Source organism: Engystomops pustulosus, chromosome 2, assembly GCF_040894005.1.
Source record: "Engystomops pustulosus chromosome 2, aEngPut4.maternal, whole genome shotgun sequence".
In the NCBI taxonomy this organism is placed as follows: domain Eukaryota; kingdom Metazoa; phylum Chordata; class Amphibia; order Anura; family Leptodactylidae; genus Engystomops; species Engystomops pustulosus.
The window spans coordinates 217,250,910-217,272,464 of record NC_092412.1 but is presented as its reverse complement, the minus strand read 5'-3'; the positions used below and the strand labels follow the sequence as shown (position 1 = coordinate 217,272,464).

Sequence of the window (21,555 nt, the reverse complement as noted above, 5' to 3'; positions counted from 1 at the left end):
AGGACCTGTGATGGGGTCACGCTGGTCACATTACGTGCTGAAGAGAGGCATGGGACATGGGGCGGAGTATATAGGTGTGGCTGGTGGAGCAGGACAAGGCTTCTCTGATTCCAGGGAGTATAAGAGAAAGTTGATTTATGTGGATGTAGTTAAAAGGGCACTAGCTGGATATGTAAAAATGTGGAGACAGGTTCCCTTTAGTGGCTTTAGGCGCCCACCTTAATCAACTGTCTGACTGGGCTGCTACCCTGGAAAGTGGCTGTGCCTGGTACTGCAGCTCTGTGCTACCTTTCACATGAACGGATAATCTGCAGATGTTACTTGCCACCAGTTCACACTACAAGCTTCTGTAAATGACTTTTGTATTCTAAAAGAATTTTGCCCACAACCCAGGAAGCGGATTCCCTCTGATAACATTTCCAGTGTGTCATTATGGAATGGATAGAGAATGGTGACGTACAGAACATCTGGTTCACGTGTGGATGTATGCAGCCAAGTGGTTCAGCTCCTGTGGCTGCCAGCGTCTATTATTTTGAGCCCGTATGATGTGCAAATACTTTGTCTTGTAGGTCAGCTGTCGGTAAAAGGTTAGCGGTATTTACTGGGCATCCACTCTTTATTTAATGTGCAGATGAATAGCACGGTTAATAAAAGAATTATTGCTGGGTACTCTGACATTTATGTCCTTGGATTCCAATAAAGAATTGAAATTATGAATAGCTGATGGTTTAAATTGATGTTTTATGTTGAACACTAGCTGTAATTTGCCCTCTGAGGATTGTTATACCGAGAAACAGATGGTTTTTCAGAGTAACAAATTGCTTGAAGTATATATAGAACTGGCTTTGAAATACTTTCACCTTCAATTGCAGAGAATCAGATCCAGTTTAGACACTTCCATTATGAAAAACAGCCCCCGATTCTTTTATTTTATTGTTCGATCGCATTATAATCTCATGTTAACTGTTTTATTATGTTTGTCTTGAGTTTAAAACGAGGATTTAATCGGCTGCCGCAGAAGACGTCACATATTACGGAGCTATTTCTGGTTATCAGAGTCCATTTAAACACAGACAGAGACTCGATGGCCAGGTTTAAAGGGCCACGACCTGAGAATTCACAGCGAAGGAATCTGATTACAACAAGATCTTGGAGATTCATAAAACAAGACTTGAGAGAGAGTATCTATACAGTATAGAGTGGTGGATATAGGGAGGATTTTTTTTGCAGATTTTTTTTTTTTTTTTTTTATAGCAAAGGCCTTAATCGCTGTAAGATGCAATAAACCACACTCCATTCCACAGAAAATATTCATCTGTACACATAAAACTTTTAACACCTGGAAACTTTTAAGCTCATTCTATATGTTGAACTGAAGTGACATTGGGAATGGAGAGGTACAAATGCACAGGGGGCGGAAGACCACTCTATCAACTACCTGTCATTCTCTAAATCTTGCGTTTGGGTCCTATCGAGGTCGAGAGTGCACAATTCTCACAAGGTATTTGACAAATGGCCTCCACATAGCTGACCGTCCAGCATGAAGTTTCTTCATAGCGCAACCCCTTTAATTACCGTACAACGGAGACGGTTAACTCTTTGCCTTCCAACAAAAACTGCCACACATCATGACGTGTTAGATACTTGTCCCACCTGGACAGTTCGCTAAAATTCCCTACATTAATCCAATTGTGACCTTGGCATTCATGTTAATGGTAACTGAAACGGAAAGTTATGCCATGATGTGGTTTAAACATGTAGATAAAAACAGGGGGGCAACAACCCTGAGGCTAGTTGAGCCTCTTGCCTCATGCAGTACAACCTGCAGTAAGATGGGAGGAGGGGCAGCATCAAGGTTGGCGTCACCTGCTACATAACAGAACTTGACACATAATAATAGCATTTCTTTGCACCAGCATGTCAGCATGCGTATGAGGCACTGCATGGTGAACACACTAACAAAAAAGATAACCTTATACAGGCTGTCCCAGACTTAAGGACACCCGACTAACAGTCGACCCATAGTTACAGACGGACCTCTCTGCCCACTGTCACCTCTTGATGCTTTATTTTATTTCCAGGATGCAATGCTCAGCTGTAAGGTGTCTGTAATGAAGCGTTATTGATAGTCCTCTTTCCCATGACAGCACAAAATTTTGGAAATCCAACTGTCACTGGGACAATTTTTTTTTTCTGGAGTTACACTTTTAAAATATGCCAGTTCCGACATAGAAATTCAATTTAAAGGGGTTTTCCCATGAACTAAAATTGCCTTGAACTATAACTTGCTGATCAGTGGGGGTCTCGGTGCTGGACCCCTCGTCTCTCCGTCAGACTAATGGAGCAGATTGGTGTGCATGACCGCTCTTCTCCATTAATCTCTTTGGAGCTGATAAGATGCCGAGTGCCACGCTTGGTGATCTCCCTCAGCTCCATAAAGATCAATGGAGCAGAATGGTCATGTGCGGCCTATCCCTATCCCGTGGATGGGGCTTAACTTTAGTTTGTGGGAAAACCCCTTTAAGTACAGACCTAAATAACCTATCTTGTACGTAACACGGGGACTGCCTGTATATTACTACTGGATGGGGTACAGTTGGGCGCCGTTCTATAACTCGCCATAGAGCGCAGAAAGTTTTGGTTCACCCCTGGACAGGAAGACATCACTTGGTGAAGAAGGGACCATAAAACGAAAATACAATCTCTTGACATGGCATCTATTTGCACTTATTTTTTTGCCGTTTAACTGGTTTTATGATGAAGATGATCTACGCCATACAGGTTGGGTCTTCATTATACATAATACAGTTAATTATTGGATTTTTTTTAAAGGAATGTTTTCCGTTGCCTTGGTGAAGGAAACCCTAACTGTCTTTTTAAAATGTGTGAAAGAAACCAAGTGACTTTGTAAGATATAAACATCTCTTAATGTGCCCAAAAAAGGTGCGCTCCTAACTTCCCATATTTGCTTTTAATGTTTTTCCTACATTCTGCAGTCAGAGTAACGCTAAATGCGTTAGGAAATGTAAAATGGTCTGAGTCTTATGCCCCCCCCATCCCCTCAGAAACAGTTTTATGGGGGTTGTGCTTGATAATCCCCCGTTTATGTAACTAATATTAACTAACAGACACAGGACAACAATGACTATGGCATTAGTTCAGGTATATGTTAAAGGGGTTTTAAATTGTATGAAAAATTTGCCCAATATGAGGAATTGTGATAAAATAAACTCGACTCTCCCTTTTAATCTCCTGGCACGTTATTGTTTCCCTTCCAATACTACTTTCATGACCATAATGGTTTGGCTCTGTTTAGGATATATTTGAACACCCCCATAATCGCTACAGCCAATCGCTGTTCTGGGTGGTATACAACACACATGCATTTGCTCGCTTGCAGGGGACTTCCTGTCCTGCCAAAGTCTTGCACCAATTCTCGCGCATGTACATTGTGCCGTTCATCTCCGGACCGGCACTGCGCATGCACATCTTTTCTCGCACATTGCCATCGCGTCTGAGTTAACAATCTGCACTGCCTTGTGACGCATTCCCAATGTGGGGGAACAGCTGAGCATGTGCAGTGCGACCGTTTCTCCGTCCAGGTACACACAGGGCCGGAGCTGTGATAACCTGCACACTGCACATGCACGAGAAGTGGTAAGAGTCTGCGGCAGGACAGGGAGGTCCCTGCAAGCAAGAGGCTCTGCTACAGGAAAGATTGAGGCAAGCAGTAAAGAATGAGGAGGGGGTAGAGGATTGACTGCTCCGCCGTTAACTTTCCGCCTTAACTGGAACGAGGATGTGAATATAAGTTTATATTCCACGCGTTGGGCAAATATAAAGACACCACCAGAGCACATGCAATTGGCCACATAAGGTACATTTTTTAGTTTATAAGGGCTAAAGCTGGTGACAGGTTCCCTTTAAATCAATTTCCAGTTTAAAAAATATATAATGTATTGTAGCGTAAAATGGGGTCATAACATACAAGTTTTGCTTCATTTGGATGCCTAATCCATTAGAGAAGCATCCCGAGAGGCCCAAGCATAATCGAGAAATTAAGCGGCCTCAGTTACCTGTAAATTAATTGTTAATCTACTGAGTGCTAATTTTTTGCATCAAATGTTCAAATTGCTTCAACAAATTAAAAATACTGACAACAATCTACACCCTCATCTGGATCGGAAGGGACTTAATAGTATCATAGTATCATAGTTTATATGGTTGAAAGAAGACACTTGTCCATCAAGTTCAACCAAGGAAGGGAAGGGATTGCATGAGGAAGGGATTTAGGGGAAACAATTCTATATAACTTAACCATCAATGTTATTTAGGTGTAAAAAGGCATCTAGACCCTTCTTGAAGCTCTCTGCTGTCCCTGCTGTGACCGGCGCCTGAGGCAGGCTATTCCACAGTTCTCATAGTAAAAAAGCCCTGTCGTCTCCGGTGATTAAACCTTGATTTCTCCAAACGGAGACAGTGCCTCCTCGTCTTTTGATTTAATCTGAAACAACTTACCACCATATTTTTTGTATGGACTATTCATATATTTATATAAATTAATCATGTCCCCTCGTAGTTGTCTCTTTTCCAGACTAAATAAATCTAGTTGTTATCATTTTTGTGGCTCTATATTGAACCCTTTTCAGCTCCAGGGCCTCCTTTTTATGGACCGGTGCCCAGAACTGGACAGCATATTCCAGGTGAGGCCAAACCAATGCCTTATACAGTGGTAATATTACATCCCTATCACGAGAGTCCATACCACTTTTGATACATGACAAGATCCTACTAGCTTTAGAGGCAGCTGATTGACATTGCATGCCGTTATTAAATTTATGATCTACTCGTACCCCCAGGTCCTTCTCAACAAGGGACTCTCCCAGATTTACTCCCCCAAGGACATATTTTGCCTTTGAATTATTAGCCCCGAGGTGCATAACCTTACATTTATCCACATTGAACCTCATGTGCCAAGTGGACGACCAAACTCTCAGTTTGTTCAAGTCCCCCTGCAGCCTATGAACATCCTCCATAGACTGTAGACTTCCCGGTTGAGGTTCCTGATATATTAGGTGTTGAAGTTTGCGCAAAATGGACCAGTGCCACAGAAGTGTTTTATGAATTTATGCCCTATTTTGGCCCCATATATTTAAAAGATTTTGAGAAAAAAATAATTCCAAGTAAAGACACCCATTCTGGGGCTTATCAGATCACTTCTGGTTTCTACTTCCTGTTACCTCTCCTCACACACAGGAAGTGCCCCCTCAGCCAATCAATGATCACAGCAGTGAGGATGAAGCGGGCATTTCCTGATAGAATTATCCTGTGTTCCACCATTTCAAGAATTTCAATCACATATCTTCAGTAGGTCAAGACAAAACTTTTTTTTTCCACGGAAGTGAAGTTTTTCTCTTTCTTCATAGTCTATACATAGCGTTCAGGAAACTTTCAGCCCTCTATTGTGTTTGTCTCTTTTGTACCTGCATGCGAGATTATTCCAGCTCTTTATAATTTGCTATAGTAAATGTGCCGACCTGTCATACTCCTGATCCTCTTTATAAGTATGCTTTATCCTTGCTCCACTAATTGAATAAAACATAAAGGACAATCCCTTGAGAGATTACAATCCTTAAGTGGTAACGTTAGGGAATTAAGTGTGTTTGCTGCATTCTACTGCCACCCTCCAGCAATGCGAGTACTAAGCATACTATTCCTGTTACATTAAAATGCCCTTTTGTCCGTACTTGTCCCAGGCAGCATACAACCTATCAGAAGGGCATTTCAATTAGACCTTGATAAGTGAAAGGTATTTGCTAATCTTTGGTGGGTGTGCGGAATGGCTCATGTTCAAAGAAGTGAAGAAATGCATCAGGAATCCTGGCTCTGCTCGTTTCCCTTCTTTGCTGATTGTCAGGAAATGGCACATTAATTTGTCTGGCTCAGTAATAGCCCTCAAAAGATATAGGCAGGAGAACACTACTGCTTCATTATTGTTACTAATTTTAGACATTTTTAAGCAAAACAGTCCCCATCTGGGATTGATGTGCAACGTCTCTGTCACTCTTCATGTCCCTGTTCTTCAGTTTTTAATTCTTAGGAGCACTCTTTGTTGTGCATTGAGTCATTGATGCACCGTACTTATATTAATTAACATAATTTCTTATTAAAACACAAATTACAGCCTTATTACAGGCTGTGCTAATTAAATTGTTTATGGTGAAACTTACCATAACATGTTACCAGCCTAGTGCTGAGATTTGTACTTCATGAAAGTAATAGGGGGGGATGTTTTTTTTGTTGATAGGAAAAAAAATTCTACATTTTTAAGAGGTTGGCCATTTTACTTCATTTTTTCGGTAGTGTGAGTGGTAGGATATTAGGTTAGCTACCAATATACATCTATTAAATGTTCTGCACCGCTTTCTTGAAATGTTGAAAAGCCCCCTGGTTCAGAATTGTCTTTTAACTCATTAGTAACCATTCCTGTTCATTAAAAGGCTGGAGTGATCTCTACCTGTCAATGATCAATCTACCTTCCAGCACCTTATGGTAATATTAATTAACAAGCTTAAAGGGGTTGTCCGAGACTGGACAAAACAATAAACCTTTATATGCCTCCCACGCCGCTGTCCCTTGGTGCCGTGCTCCTATTTGTTAACATCTTCCATTCACCTGACACCTAACCCTCCCCTGTAACAAGGGCTGGTAGAAGGGACTGGAGGGAGTGTGAGGCGCCGAGTTGCCATGCCCCTGTAAACACACATGAGCACACCACCGAGGGGCGGCAGGGAGAGAAACACCCACTCAATCCCCTAAACCTCAATCCCCTGTTCCCCATCCACCACAACTTTTTTGTCTCCTCTCAGACAACCTCTTTGAGGTCTTGGAAAATTTTCCGATTTTTTTAAACATAACATTGACTGCCTACACATGGCACCAGAACCAAGTTTCTTGGGAAAGGAGTGGGATCCCTTCTGCCCTCTTTTAGAACTGCAGTTTTCGTACCTTCAAAGGTCTTGGAAGGGCTCTTGTATACACAAGATGTAGGAGGATTAGCTTCAGGTCTCTCTCTTTATTTTCTCTACTGGACTGTATCAAACTTAACGCTCATTCACTTTGCTATGTGTTCACTCGGATTGGATCCCGGACGAGAACTGGGTCGGGAAGAGGAGGTGGGAGGGGCGAGTGCTCTTCACCCCTCCCTCCTCCATAGGTAGACGAACAGCCGCTTCACTCACACTCGCTCACAGTGTACCACGTGCTCGCCGCACCGTGTCCGGGAGCCATTGACGTGTATGGGGGCCGTGATCTGGTCACAAATCATGTACGGCCATGTGAATGAGCGCTTACCAAGTGGTTTGGGTGGCATTGGGCCCTGGGCCACTGCCCATATTACAATCCACTATAGATTGGGATTTGATATGAACCCACATGATTAGCAGGCCAGAGGCAGCATTTGACCTTACACTACCCCCCCCAAAGGATGGCTTGACTCCCTACAAAAAGTCCAAACCATTTTCTATAGTCTCCACTGCAAAAGAAGTTGTGAGGTTATGTGTTCGTACCAAAGAGGCAGAATTCGGTCATTATTGGGACGAATTGAATAATAGCAAAATTTGTTATAGGTTTCTCCTTTGAATTTACATAGTTCTGCTCCTCTTGTGAACTATTGGATTGATGTGAAGATTATATAACAAAATATAAATTATGATAAAATATGGGATATTAAGAGGACATGAAATGTAACCAACCACTTTTGCACAGTATAAAGTGAATTACAATACATTTACAAATTATAAGGTGAAGTTTTTGTGTTTGTACCGTATGTGTGTATTTATATAAAATTTCCATATGAACCTATTTTGATTCTTTGATACTTTCTCTCTTTGTCAGCAACGCGCTGTTCTTTAGTGGTTGGGGCTTTTTTTTACGCATCAGCACATCTTATATTTTTAGTATAATTTATAGTTTCCATAAATATACACAAATTTCAAAAAGAAAGTATTTCCCCCAAATCTATAATTAGAGGTTATAAGTCTTTCTTTTCTGCCTCCATGGGTTTAAATAGTATCTTTAGATTCTGAAACCTACATTTGAAAGTTAGTGGTACAATCCATAATATGTGGTATTTGGATAAATTACTGATGAATAGAGAAAAATATATGTTTTGAGTATGGATGATTTTGGTGACTTTTTTTTTTTTCTAAGTAAGCCGTTCTTAAGGATGGGGGGAAACCAAAATTGGGAATAATACTTTAACTTGTGTATTATACAGTATATTGGATTTAATTTTTCTATAGAGTCATTATACATTTACACTGATTTACCATGAGAGCTTCATAACTTCAACATATGGGGAATAGGAACCTCCATTGCAGATTCCATCATTAACCCTGGAAAGCTGCAAGAGTTTTACATCCAATGAATTGAATGACACCCAAAATGATGAATTCCCTTTATACACCTTTTGGGCTTTATTTGTTTCTGTCATTCATCTGTTTATTTTGATTGAAAAATTTGTATCTCTTTAAATCACAGGCACTGCCCTGCCTCCTTGTTCCTGATTGACAGGTCTTACTGCTAGGACATTCTGCTGTATGGAACTTATACATGGGTACCATCTGCCAATATTCCATTAAAGACATATACAGCTCTGTTTACTCATAGGAAATATTGTCTACATTTTTCTATATGGTTACATTCATGTCATGTGACCAGGATGATTTTTGTCGAAGATCCTTTACCCTTTACATTTGCCAAAGTGCCCCATGTATGTATCTGATCACATGAAATCACAGAAGCCTCTATGGACTTCTACTCCTCCCTATCCTTCATGGAAGCATGTTGTTAATTTATTTGATCACATACATACATAGGGTATACGTTGAAAATGTAACAGGACCTTAGATGACCTTACCCTGGTCACATGACAACTGCTTAAAAGTGAGGAGACATAACACATGGGAAGGAGGAGATGTCGAGGGGCTGGCTGCGTAGGACACCCTCTCTGATGCCAGGGACTATAACATAAAGTTAATTTATGTAAGGGAAACAATTTTTAGGTAAAAAGGGTGTTATTTAGTTAATAGGACTCCATGGGAACCTGTCACTAGTTGTATTTGTGAAGACAGGTTCCCTGTAAGAAGTGTAGTAAGACATTTTATACAAAGCTGAACAGATTATCTGCTTTAGTTTCTGATAATTGTAAAAAAATTTTTTGAAACAAAACAATAGCATTTGCTATACATTGTGATCATTCTAAGTCACCTTAATGTTCTTTCTGTTCACTGAGCTATTGCCGCCTTTAAGGTTCCCCGTCTCCAGTAGCACGCTATCGAATTTAGATTGTGATAAGGAAACTATTAGTAAGCTGAGCGTGCGAAATGCAAACACAATTTAAAGCTCTCCCTGGCTCCCGCACATCCTTTTCTCAGACATGATAAATTGTGCCCAACTATTTCTGTTGCCTTTTATGCTTTTCTTATACTATGCATGGCCGAGCTCAAAGGGAAGAAAGGGAAGGGGACCAAAGAATATTAAGCAGAAAGAAAGGCTGACCTTTACTGATGAGAAATCTCTCCTGAACATGTGTTTGTATATCTCGCCTATGGTATATGATCAAATGGTTACACTTGGTACATGGCGACGACTACATAAAGTGGCCGCCTGTGATTTCTCTTTAAGAAGCGATTCCCGTTCTCTCTCTCCGGCACATCCAGCTTTAATCTAATTCTGGATTGCTGCCCTGCGTTTGTCTCGAAACACATGGAAAAAGTCCTGGCTATGAACCGTGCTTACAACACATTTTGCCCTTCTGCTCTTAGATTCTCCCACATAACAGGTGGCTGCATAAATATTTAGAAAATGAACAAGTGTCGTATGCTGTGAGCACCTGTGTGCAAATCCCCGATTCTACAGGAAATCTGATGTGACCATTAGGAGATAGAAATAACTGTATTGGTCTCTCTTTTCACTTTCGAGCTGCCCTGATCCTCAGGTTTCCATATTTTTTTATTTCACTTTTTAACAATGATGAGGTGTACAATAACCTTTTCTCTTATGTTTGCATTCAGCGCACATAAAAGTTGTGTAAATATCCTGCGTTATGTAAGCACCAAAGCTGGTCAGATGTCTTCATCTACCGGGTAATTTTTAAGTCGTGAACATCTCAGAACACGGAGGTTACACCTCAGTTGTCCGTTCACTTGAAATAGCCGTCAGCCGAATAGAAGTCTAAGGATGCATAGATTTTGAGAGGAGACAGAAGTAGCGAGCAGTATAAATCCAGCATGACCGATTCTTCTTGCTCCACATCTGGGAGGAGTCAGGAGGAGTCCATAATTGTTAGGCTAACGTCACACCTGCTGTTCCCAGTTCTGTTATCGCATAGTAGAAAGATAAAAAAACTCAACTTTATTTCGGTTTTAAAAACCAAAGTATAAGAGAAGGTAACCTTCCATACATTAATGTTAACCTTGAACGGGGGAAAAAACGAGGAGAGTTTAATGGAACGTCCCGACGCAAGTGTGAACTTGGTGTTAGATGATTGGTTCGTTCAGCCAAAATCAGCAGGGACATCCAAGGTTCCTTTTATTTGGATGGCCAACATTATAATGTTTGAACAAAATGGAGGAAAAAGGTTCAGCTCACCACTTCCTTGTGTCGGTGATATAGATAGCCGGTGCATGGGTGTACTGTGTGGGAAGAAGTGGAAAAATTATAAGCGAGCATCCAGGCAAAGTAGGAAACATAAAAACTACTTTATTAGAGAAAAACGTTAAAATCACATTAGGGACATCTCTATAACATGTTTTTTTTTTTTATTTGTTTTTAATTGTAGTCTGAGCACTTTGCCGGGGAAAGGATACCTTACAACATATCAATCAATGCATAGTCCCCGCATCCTTGCTAAATGACACAGCCGTAGCAATTATTGATTATTATTATTATTTTCTCATGTTTCAATATGATGATATGCTCCTTTCTTTTTATATAATAGATATTAAGAAAACCCAACAATCAGCGTGGTCAGTGCACAGGACTATGCATGCACATTATGTTCATATAATGGTTAGAATTGTTGTACACTTCCTGCAAATAACCGTTTAGTGCTAGCGAATTTACACTTTGCTGAAAATGAATTTGATGCACATTATGGGGCTTGCTGTGCACCTTCACATCCACACACACAATGACAGAATGTTTTTTTCACCAAATACCAACTGGATTTTGCAATGCCCGATCTGCTTATATATTGAACTATATTTCAATGTGAACTTTGCACTCAGAAAAAACATAAACGTTGAGAATATGTGCCGTTAGGTTGCATTCTCACAAATGTATGGGGGATGTATATGCGGCCGCAAATTTATGTCCGGATATACATCCCCCATGGTCTATGGCGCCCGGGCTCGGTGCGGAGAACGCACCGTATCATGCTGTGGGTGCAAAAAAGATGAAGAATGTTTTAAGAATGGCCGTGCGGCACTATTTTTTATGGAGAGGGGAGGAGTGAACATCGCTCACCTCTCCTCCTCTGCAGCACGCCCCACTTGTGCCTGCCTGGCCGTTCATGTGAAAAACAACCTGTACCGTACCGCTCCCGTAGGGTGTCGTGCACATATTGCCGTGTATGTGAATGTAGCCTTAGTCTGTTATCAGAATCGTTTACATGTGAGAAATATTATGTATACAGTGTGATTCAGAAGCCCCCACCATGCGACTACGATTTCTCCTACAAACTAGCTGCCCTCCAGTGAGCATTTTAGTGGTGTTTGTCTACAATTTCCCTCGGTATGCCGTCATTAGTCCAGGATCAACACTTCTTTTTCTAACAAAGGTGCTCTTATTCATGAGTTTACATTAGGCGCCGCACATTCCTTGTTTAACGAGCCAAGAAATAAGGAAGATAATGTGTATCAGATATGTCATCCCTTTGGGGTCAGGCAGTGAAAGGTCACTGTTGGTGTAGAGATTTCATACATGTGCTGTTAACACATTCCTCTGTGACAGAGATCTCCAGCTGTTCCAAGTGTAATTCGCTAGCCATGAAATTTCTGAAGCCTTGTGCTGGACGCAGTGCACATAGTACGGTCAGTTTCATCGTGACATCTTGGGGCCATTGGCAGTCACCATAGGCCGCAGAGGACTTGAGGTCCTGTTCTAGATTTACCTGGCTGCTCAGCATATGTGCAATAGCGCAGTTCGTCGGTTTAATCATTGCTTTGAAAAATAGGTCAAGAAGAGAAATCTACATCTCCTCCTAGTAAATAATTAAAGCTAATGGAATTTTCACAAGATCCGTGAGGGGGAATTTCTGTAGGCTGCAAACGGCTGCGGATCAGGGTATTTTTTATTTATCACTGCAGCCATCACCGAAGTACCTGGTAAATGCACTTAAAAATCAACACTTTCTATTTATAAAGGTGGGAACGTGGCTCTGATTTTATAAGGAGATGAATGAACCTATCGATTGATAGGAGGGATACGTTTCGTGTGATATAATCATTGTAGCTTATATCTTGGTATGACCAAGTATATACGATCATATAGAGTACAACATTGCATAGTCCTTGTTGGTTAAAGGGGTATTCCAACTTTTTTATATTACATTTTTATATCCACATGCAGGGCTGCCATCAGAGGGGGGGGGGGGGGGTTAGTGTGCCTGTCATCAGGAGGCCCCGAGAAGGTGAAGGGGCCCTAAGCCACAGAAACCCACCTCCCTTCCCAGGTGCGGGGAATTCACTGTGAACACAGGGCCAGATTATTATTCCGTTGGGAGTTGGGGGCTCTTAAAATTTGTCAGGCACCTTAAACGTTCGAGTGCCGACTCTGTCCACATGTCAATGCAAGTCCCATATTTGCAGAAAAGATGCAGCAGCAGGACATGCACAACCTCGTTCTAAAATCAAGTTTAATTTAAATGATGCTTCAAAAGAGCCAGAAAAGGGGGTATTACCAGAGTCTGAGTCAGAATCTGTGCTGCAGATTCACAGGCTGTTACATTGTCTCACTTTGTGCCCTTTAGCAGTGACGTAATGAAATCTCAGCACACAATGGGATGGGGGGAGTGCTCCTGCACAGTGTCACAGCCTGTAAAGCTACAGCATGGAGGAGCTCTGGTATCTTTCCTCAGATCCCTTCTGGCTCATTAGAATAATTGTAAAAGTTGATTTTAGAAGGAAGGAAGACATGGAAAACAAATCCATGGAAGATTACCACAGTCATAGGGGCAGGATATATGAGTAAGTGTCCAAGGGTTAAGATGAGGGATTCTGACGGTAGATTTCCTTTAAATGTGCCCCTTTTTTAAGGTCTATTGGAAATTGGTTTGTAGTTACGCTTTGTATATCAAGTTTGCGCCTAAAATCGTAACCATTTCTTTGTACTTGAATGTTTACAACCTCCCGTGTCAGCAGTACTCTTCTTTAGCCTAAAGGTTTACCCTATCAAATATACAAGTTAACGATAGTTTTTGTCATTAACATGGCGAATAGTTTTTCACCGCTTTTTAGAAACTTTGAAATGATTAACTTTTACACAATTTATATGGAAATGTGTAACAACTGCCCGAGGAATGTGCACGTGGACCTCTGAACGTGGCAGTCACAGATCTGTCTTCCCTTTCTAGATCTCTGGCCATCTGTCCGCTTAGGATGTGTATTGAGGGAGTCTTTACGTGCCGTGTAGTATTGATTAGTTGGATCTATACACAATTGATGCTCCCATAGGCTCTATTAAATAGTTAATTGGAAAGTTACAACATACAGAGGCCTATATTCTAGTTACAAGGGTTATAGCTGGCGTTGGGATATTACCGAAGACCATGTAACAAATTCTATGCAGCAGCTCAATCTAACTTCCAGCAGACAGAAACCGCAGGATTTGTTAAAACTTCCTTTTCTAACTTTCGTGTCCTGAAATGACTCTGAATAAATGAAGAAAAAAAAAAAACCTTCAGCGTGTCATCATGCCCAGATGATAAATTCTCCTTGTTCTGTATAGATGTCACACATGCAAAATAATAATAATCTTTATTTATATATCGCCAACATATTCCGTAGCGCTTTACGGATTCTGCGGAACATATACAAATAAGATAAGACATTACAGAGTAATATTAGTCATATGCAAGTTGCCACTATTCAGCGATATGGGATTTCATGATCCATGTTCCGGAGAGAGAATCCCATTGATGACATATGTAAGCCCTGACATGGCGTATAGTAAGGTGATGGCATTACTCGTTCTATCAGTCGGCTCCTACTGATTCAGAAATCTACAGCGCAATCTACACCTCAAACCATAGTAACTCTGGTATCTGATTGAAATGTCTGTCCAAAAAGACTGATGCATTTCTATGCTGTCAACATAAGTTCACAAGGGGAAAGTCTCCTTACAGGTAACCTGTCACCAGCGTTTACACCATTAAAGGACATCTACCACCAGGATGAAGGATTGTAAACCAAACACACTGACATACTGGTGTGTGCCCCCCATGGAAGGAACTGCTCTTCTTTAAGATTATTATGCCCTTGTTTTTAAGAAAAAGAGCTTTAAAATTATGCAAATGAGACTGAGGGGCTCCAGGCCCAATTAAAACCTATGGAGCTCGGAGCCTCTCAGGCTTGTCTGCATAATTTGTAAAAGTTTTTTTTTTTTTTAAAACAGAGCACGAGATCCTGCTATAGGAGGCACACACAAATATGTCGGTGTGCTTGGTTTACAATACTTGATCTTGGTGGTAGATTTCCACCTGCCTCTTTAGGTAAGTAATGAAATTTCCGTTCCAGCGTTCCCATTTCAAATCTCACTCATTTAAGTTATATGAAAATAAGCGGACGAGTCCCTTTTAGAGGAGTGTCACTTCCGTCTCCCCTATCTTGGACTCTATGCAACCATGATATTATCATATTAAAGAGAAGAATCACAACTTTAAAATTGCATCAGGCTTGTGGTTCTGTGAGATACCGGGAGTTAAAGACATTGTTGGGAGTGGTAGCTGCAGATAAAAATCCAATTATTTTAAAGGAAATCTACCACTTAATTTCACCTCGACAAAGCTCAACCACTGCCTTGTAGTGGTGAATATTGACATTACAGCCATTACATTGTTGATCCTTAGTTTTTAAACTTTCGTTTTATCTTTTTGTAAATGAGGAAGAAGAGCTTTTGGGGTGTTATTTGGCTTCACTTCCCCTAGTGCTGCCTCTAGTAGATGAAGTCAATCGGCTGTTTGGACTTCTCACAATGGGCACCTCACTCTGTTCTTCAATGCTGGGGCGAGCTTACACGAGCCGCAGTGAAGAAGAGAGTGAGGTATGAGAAGTTCCTGTATTTCTGGTTCTGTAGCTCACATAAGCGCAAATCTCCCCTTTACTATGATAAATGGGTTGTGTATGGATGCTTCACAGGACCAGAGATATCCACTCTTAGGGTACATTCACACGGTAGTCTGGGAGGATGTACAGGCTTTCCCCTACTTAAGGACACCCGACTTACAGACAACCCATAGTTACAGACAGACCCCTCTGACCTCTGATGAAGTTTTCTGAATGCTTTACTATAGTCCCAGGCTGCAATAATCAGCTGTAAGGTGTCTGTAATGAAGCTTTATTGATAATCCTTGGTCCCATTACAGCAAAAAATGTTGAAACTCCAATTGTCACTGGGGCCAAAATTTTTTTTAATTTTTATCTACAATGATAAAATATACAGTTTTGACTTACATACGAATTCAACTTAAGAACAAACCTCCGGACCCTATCTTGTACGTAACCCGGGGACTGCCTGTATATGCGACACATTTTGAGCTTACATGGCTCTTTATACTCTTATTATGGATAAGATTTGTTTTTTCTTATTTAAAATCTACTGAATTTAGCATTTGGCTGTATGTTTATTTTATTAACCTTTTATTATGTGTTGCATTTATTGATCAATTTTATGCAATTTTTTTTTTGGGGGGTACTCCCATTGCAGGTAGAATTTTTTTTTTTAGGAATAATTTATGTCTATATGTATGTTTTTTAATTATTATATAAATGAAAATGAATAATTTTTTAAATCATACTCCGTGTTAAATTCCCTTTGTTTATAAGGTGTGCATGATTGACTGATGTATAAAAAACTGGACGGGATTTATCTTGGTTTTGTAGTGTTGTATGTTGTTCCCTTACACAGTAGATTGGATGTTTGGGCCTTTTGAACAGAATTTTTTGATAAAGCAATAAACGAACATGAAGTGTGTAAACAAATGATGACTTTACTACATTGATGAAAGATGTAGAGATTTAGAAGCTGCTTTTTCTTAAGGATTGGCTTGTAGTAGCTGTCTCTGAATTAAGCTCAGTATGAGTAGATTTTAAGAGCTCCCAAAGATCGTGGTTTGGGGGGGAAGGGCGACTCCTGCCAAAATGTGGGGAGACGGGAGAGATGCACTTGGCTGAAGCTTGTCTTTAAAATAGAACTGGAAATGAAGGACGGCCACTAGAGACTTGTAGCTGCCAAGATCTAAACATGGCCTGCTATTCTGCCATTCGCCTGGATTAGTAACAAAAGTAATACTTTCATTGCCAGAAATGTGATTCTGTGGGGTATATTTAGGATTACTTGTCCTATGAGATCTATAATGTGTAAGTATGCAGCATTTACATGAGACTTGTACGAGTGTCGGATTTGCCAAGTGGAGGCCGGTCTATAGCCAACGCCTGCCAGGCGAGATGTCATTATGTTTCTGCTGGATTCTCATAATGAGCATTTCAGGAAGATAATTATTGTCTATCTTCTTCACAGGACCTGCGCAAACAGGTAGCTCCGTTGTTAAAGAGTTTCCAAGCAGAGGTAAGACCACGTTATGTCTCATACTGTCAGCAGAAATGTTTTTTTTTACTTTTATTGAGAGATTTTGTGTTAATGCTTTATGATTCATGTATCCACACCAGTAGCCGTACTATGTGTCACCTATGTATACATATGTAACCCGTCACCATGAAAGTGTAGTGCTGTCTCCAGGCAGTATGTTACAGAGCAGTAACAGAGCGGTTTGTTGAAGAAGTTTTAGCATATTTACTGTTACTATATCTGTTCTCTTTCTATGTATAAATTCTCAGCATAGAAAGAAAAGAATAGCTCACCCTGCTCTATATCATGCTGCATGCAGATAGGACACTATGCATATTGTGCTCAGCTCCTTCTGCTCTACAACATGCTGCTTGTAGATAAGACTCTATGTACATTATCCTCCAAACCTCCTACTCTATAATATGATGTCTGCAAATAATACACTATTTATAATCTACCCAGCTGTTCCTGCTCTAGAACATGCTCCCTGCAGATAGGACACTATGTACAATATGCTCAGCTCCTCCTGCTCTTTTCCATGCTGCTTGTACCTAAGACACTATGTACAATCTGCTCAGCTCCTCCTGTTGTATACCATGCAGCCTTATACTCCTTATAATATCTTAGACCCTCCTGCTCTAAAACAGGGCCTGCAGATAAGACCCTATTTATAATCTACCCAGCTCCTTCTGCTCTATAACATGCTGCCAGCAGGTAGGATATTACGTACAATCTGCTCAGCTCCTCCTGCTCTATAGCATGATGCCTGCAGATGGGACACTATGTACAATCTGCTCAGCTACTTCTGCTCTATAACATGATGCCTGCAGATAGGACACTATGTACAATCTGCTAAGCTCCTCTTGCTCTATAGCATGATGCCTGCAGATGGGACACTATGTACAATCTGCTCAGCTTCTCCTGCTCTTTTCCATGCTGCCCGCAGATAGGAAGCTACATACAATTTGCTCAGCTCCTCCTGCTCTATAGCATGATCATAAGATGAAGTACTGTATTATATATATATTCATATATTCTTGAATTTTTAATCATCTCACCATAATTGTTCACCTCAAAAAATATCTTCTGGTCACATGGGAATGTGCATGTCTACTGGATTTGACCTATAGTACATGGGAAGGTTTGTGTCACAAGCTCTCAGTTTATCCCAATTGTTTGGTAGTGTTGAGGTCAGGTTGTTTAGAAATCAATGCCCATTTTTATGACTCAGGAAAGTTTGAGTAACAGTTCTCGAAATTCCATTATTTCAGTTGCTAGGGGTTTTAGAGGACTGGCCTTCAAAGGAACACTACATCCTAAATGGAAGTCCCTGGGATACTGGAGACTAGACAATTACAGTTATCAGGGGGTGTCCTTCCCTATATTTCCCCTCACTAATCTTTTTGTTGCTAAAAAGTTAAGATTTAAAGAGGACCTGTCACCCAGAAATTCGCCACTAAAGTAAGCAGCTCCTAGTGCTAAAACAAATGCAGCAGTGTTACAATTATAGCGTTATCGGAAACCTCAGATAACGCTTGCTAACACTGCTACGGATTACAATAGAAAGCGGTCCGGTGTAGTCATGAGGGCGGGATTAGGGGCGGTGACTGCCGCATGATGCTCGGCAGTCACCGCCGAGCTATGGAGAGACCGGAGCGGTCCAGGGAAGAGGCAGCACCTCGGACGCCCCCTCATGCATACGCCGGACAGCATTGAGAGCAGTCTGGTGTTTCTATTGTACTCCGCAGCGGTGTTAGATATCGTTATCGGAGGTTTCCCATAACGCTATGATAGTAACACTGCTGCGTTCGTTTTAGCACTGGGAGATGCTTACTTTAGTAAGTAGTCGAATTTCTGGGCGACAGGTCCTCTTTAAGCTTAGATCTGCATATTCAAACGTAATTTAACTAGTCAGAAAGGGGTGGAATCCATCTTCATCCAATCATCACGCTAATCATCTGACGTCAGCCTAAGAGCCCCCCTGAATTGTTTACCAGATCATGTGATTTAGCCCAAAGACTACCGATACTTACTGAGATGAAGCCTCTCCTTGGCTCTGTGACAAGTTGAATTTGCAAATCTATAGTTGTGAAAAGCACAACATAAAGCTTCAGGGCACCTTAGGAAAGGTTATTGATGCTACTCATGTTCAGGACAGTTTTGGGTGGAGAAGTCAGTGACGCTACTCCTGAGATGCCTCCAGAGGCAGTAGTGTTTGTTGAGCATTTCTCAACTGAGATGTGATTCCTCGAGGTTTACACTTGACATTAATATCACTCACATTTCACTGGGGGCAGATCTAGCATGACATAAATTTGACAAACTGACTAATGGAGAAAGTGGAATCCTATGACAGTGACACATTGTACTCATCAGCACCTCATATTCTGTTGCTAATGTTTGTAAGGGTGAACTTGCAACGTGTGGGTTGTATAAATTGACTTTTCTGATGAATACTCAACGTTTGACCCCCTTCCTCCACAGGAATTAAATATAAGGTTGGAGAGACTTAAAGGAAATCTACCAACAAAATCAAGCCTGGTAAACCCTGGGCACTTAATCAGAGATCCAGGCACTGTGACTGTGGTAATCTTCTAAAATCGACTTTTAAAATTATGCTAATTCGCCTGAAGTGCTCTGGTAGGCATTTCCAGAGCTTACACTCTGTAGGAGCACTTCCCCCTCCCACTGTGTGATGAAACTTCCTCTGATTACATCAGGCAGAGGAATGGGAAAGTGCCAAGGGGGCAGAGGGTGAGACAGACTGTGAAGGGAGAGCATGAATTGGCTCTGTTAACACCCCTCAAGGGCCCTTTTGGCTCATTATCAAGAGTTTAAATGATAATAATGATAATCGTTAATTTTAGAAGGAAGGAGACCATGGATAACATATATAAGAATATTACCACAGTCCGTGTCCGGATCTATGAGTAAATGTCTATGGTTTATCATGCTTGATTTTGATGGTAGATTTCCTTTAATTTCCCCTTTCAATTGATTACTTAGTTTTATTTTGTCTATTTGTGGTAAATAGGATCTTTTAAAGAATAATTGTAATAATGGTCAGATATTGGGAAATTTTACAGCATTTCATGGTATAGCTTGGGTTATCCAAGACTTGTTCATTGAAATGAAAAAAAAATGTTCTTCTTGACATAAACATTGATGTCTCCTCCTCAACAGAGTTTATAAAAAGGGTACAGCAGTCAAAGGAAGCTATTCCCTATCCACAGGCAGCATTGGAACCCATACTGATCACAGTAATGGTGGTCCATTGTATCCCCAGAAGAATAGAAAAGCTGGTGGCACATGTGCCCTTTGCTCCTTTAATGTCTATGGCACTGCCGGCGAACGCCAAGCTCTTGTCCTAGCACTTCACCCATTTCATAGTAAATTGGCTTCCCGTTCTTGTAATCTTTGTGGGTCCCTAATTTCTACCCCCCACCAATAGTCAAGTTATTTCCTACCCTTGTTATCAAATACAAGTTTCTAAATAGTCACTTCACTACTGTAAAGGGGAAGCAACCTCTCGCTTTAATAAGTACCATATATACTTGAGTATAAGCCTAGTTTTTCAGCACAAAAAAATGTGCTGAAAACCCAAACTTGGCTTATACTCAAGTTAAAAAAAATTATATCAAAACTCACCTTTCTGGCTTCCCCCGTAGTGGCTATATACTGGGGCACGGGGCTGGCTATATATTGGGGCAGGGGGCTGGCTATATACTGGGACAGGGGGCTGGCTATATACTGGGGGATATGGGCTGGCAGGCTATATACTGGGGGGCAGTTGCTGGCTATATACTATGGGGCAGGGTCCAGCAGGCTATATACTGGGGTGGCTGTGACCAATGCATTTCCCACCCTCGGCTTATACTCGAGTCAGTAGGTTTTCCCAGGTTTTTGTGGTAAAATTAGGGGTCTCGGCTTATACTTGGGTCAGCTTATACTCGAGTATATACGGTATATTGGCTCTCTGTACGTAATGTTTTTGGTTTTTCAGGATTACAGCAGCGACATTGTTCATTACATGACGTTAGCCCTAACAACACGTGTAGTACACCATTACAATTCAACGCGCAGCGTGACAAAGAGAACACGGACGGAGTACAAATGGCCGAGATGTCTTTTATGAGTTCAAGGCTGTCACTTCCTCCCAGTGGTACCAGAGTAATTGAAAAATAGACGGGAATGCGGCTCCAGACCCTATTGTGTGTTTTGCTGTTAGTTTTCTTATTGTTTTGCGCCTATAACCTCTCAAAGTAAACTCTATTTTCTAAATGGGGTCTGGAGTTGAAAATCCCCGTAGCTCGTGCATGGAAACAGTCAGGTTTTTTTTTTTTTTTGTTTTTTTTTTTACCCTAAATGCTCAGTTGAGGGAAAAATAATCCCTCCTAATGCGGAGGCTTGCATTGCTAGCTCAGTCAATTCTGCTTCATTCTCTTCATAGCCTAACACTCTCCTGAAAGTCAATATTTCATCGCAATCATCTCCGTTTCAAATGTCAGACCTTTGCATAGCCAATTGAGGAAGTTTGCCATATTAACTTCCTGCTGCGTTACAAAGCTCCGGCGTGCCAGGTAGAACGTGCTCGCAGTATCAAAGGTTCCCTGTGTAAGGCTAAACACCTAATTAATAGGATTGCGTCTAGCAGGTTCATTCAATGATGGCTCTATTAAGGGCGCTCTCAGATCTACCATTCTGTTT

The 21,555-nt window shown here is 41.1% G+C and overlaps 1 protein-coding gene across 3 annotated transcripts in view; it reads left to right on the top strand.

Annotated features, from left to right (window-relative positions):
• CUX1 (cut like homeobox 1) overlaps positions 1-21,555 on the top strand; it is a 272,705-nt gene that overhangs the window by 69,186 nt on the left and 181,964 nt on the right. For all 3 annotated transcript variants that reach the window (XM_072138168.1, XM_072138167.1, XM_072138166.1), the window contains exon 3: positions 16,801-16,848. In XM_072138168.1, the coding sequence (XP_071994269.1) occupies positions 16,801-16,848 (48 nt within the window). The remainder of the gene's footprint in view (positions 1-16,800; positions 16,849-21,555) is intronic.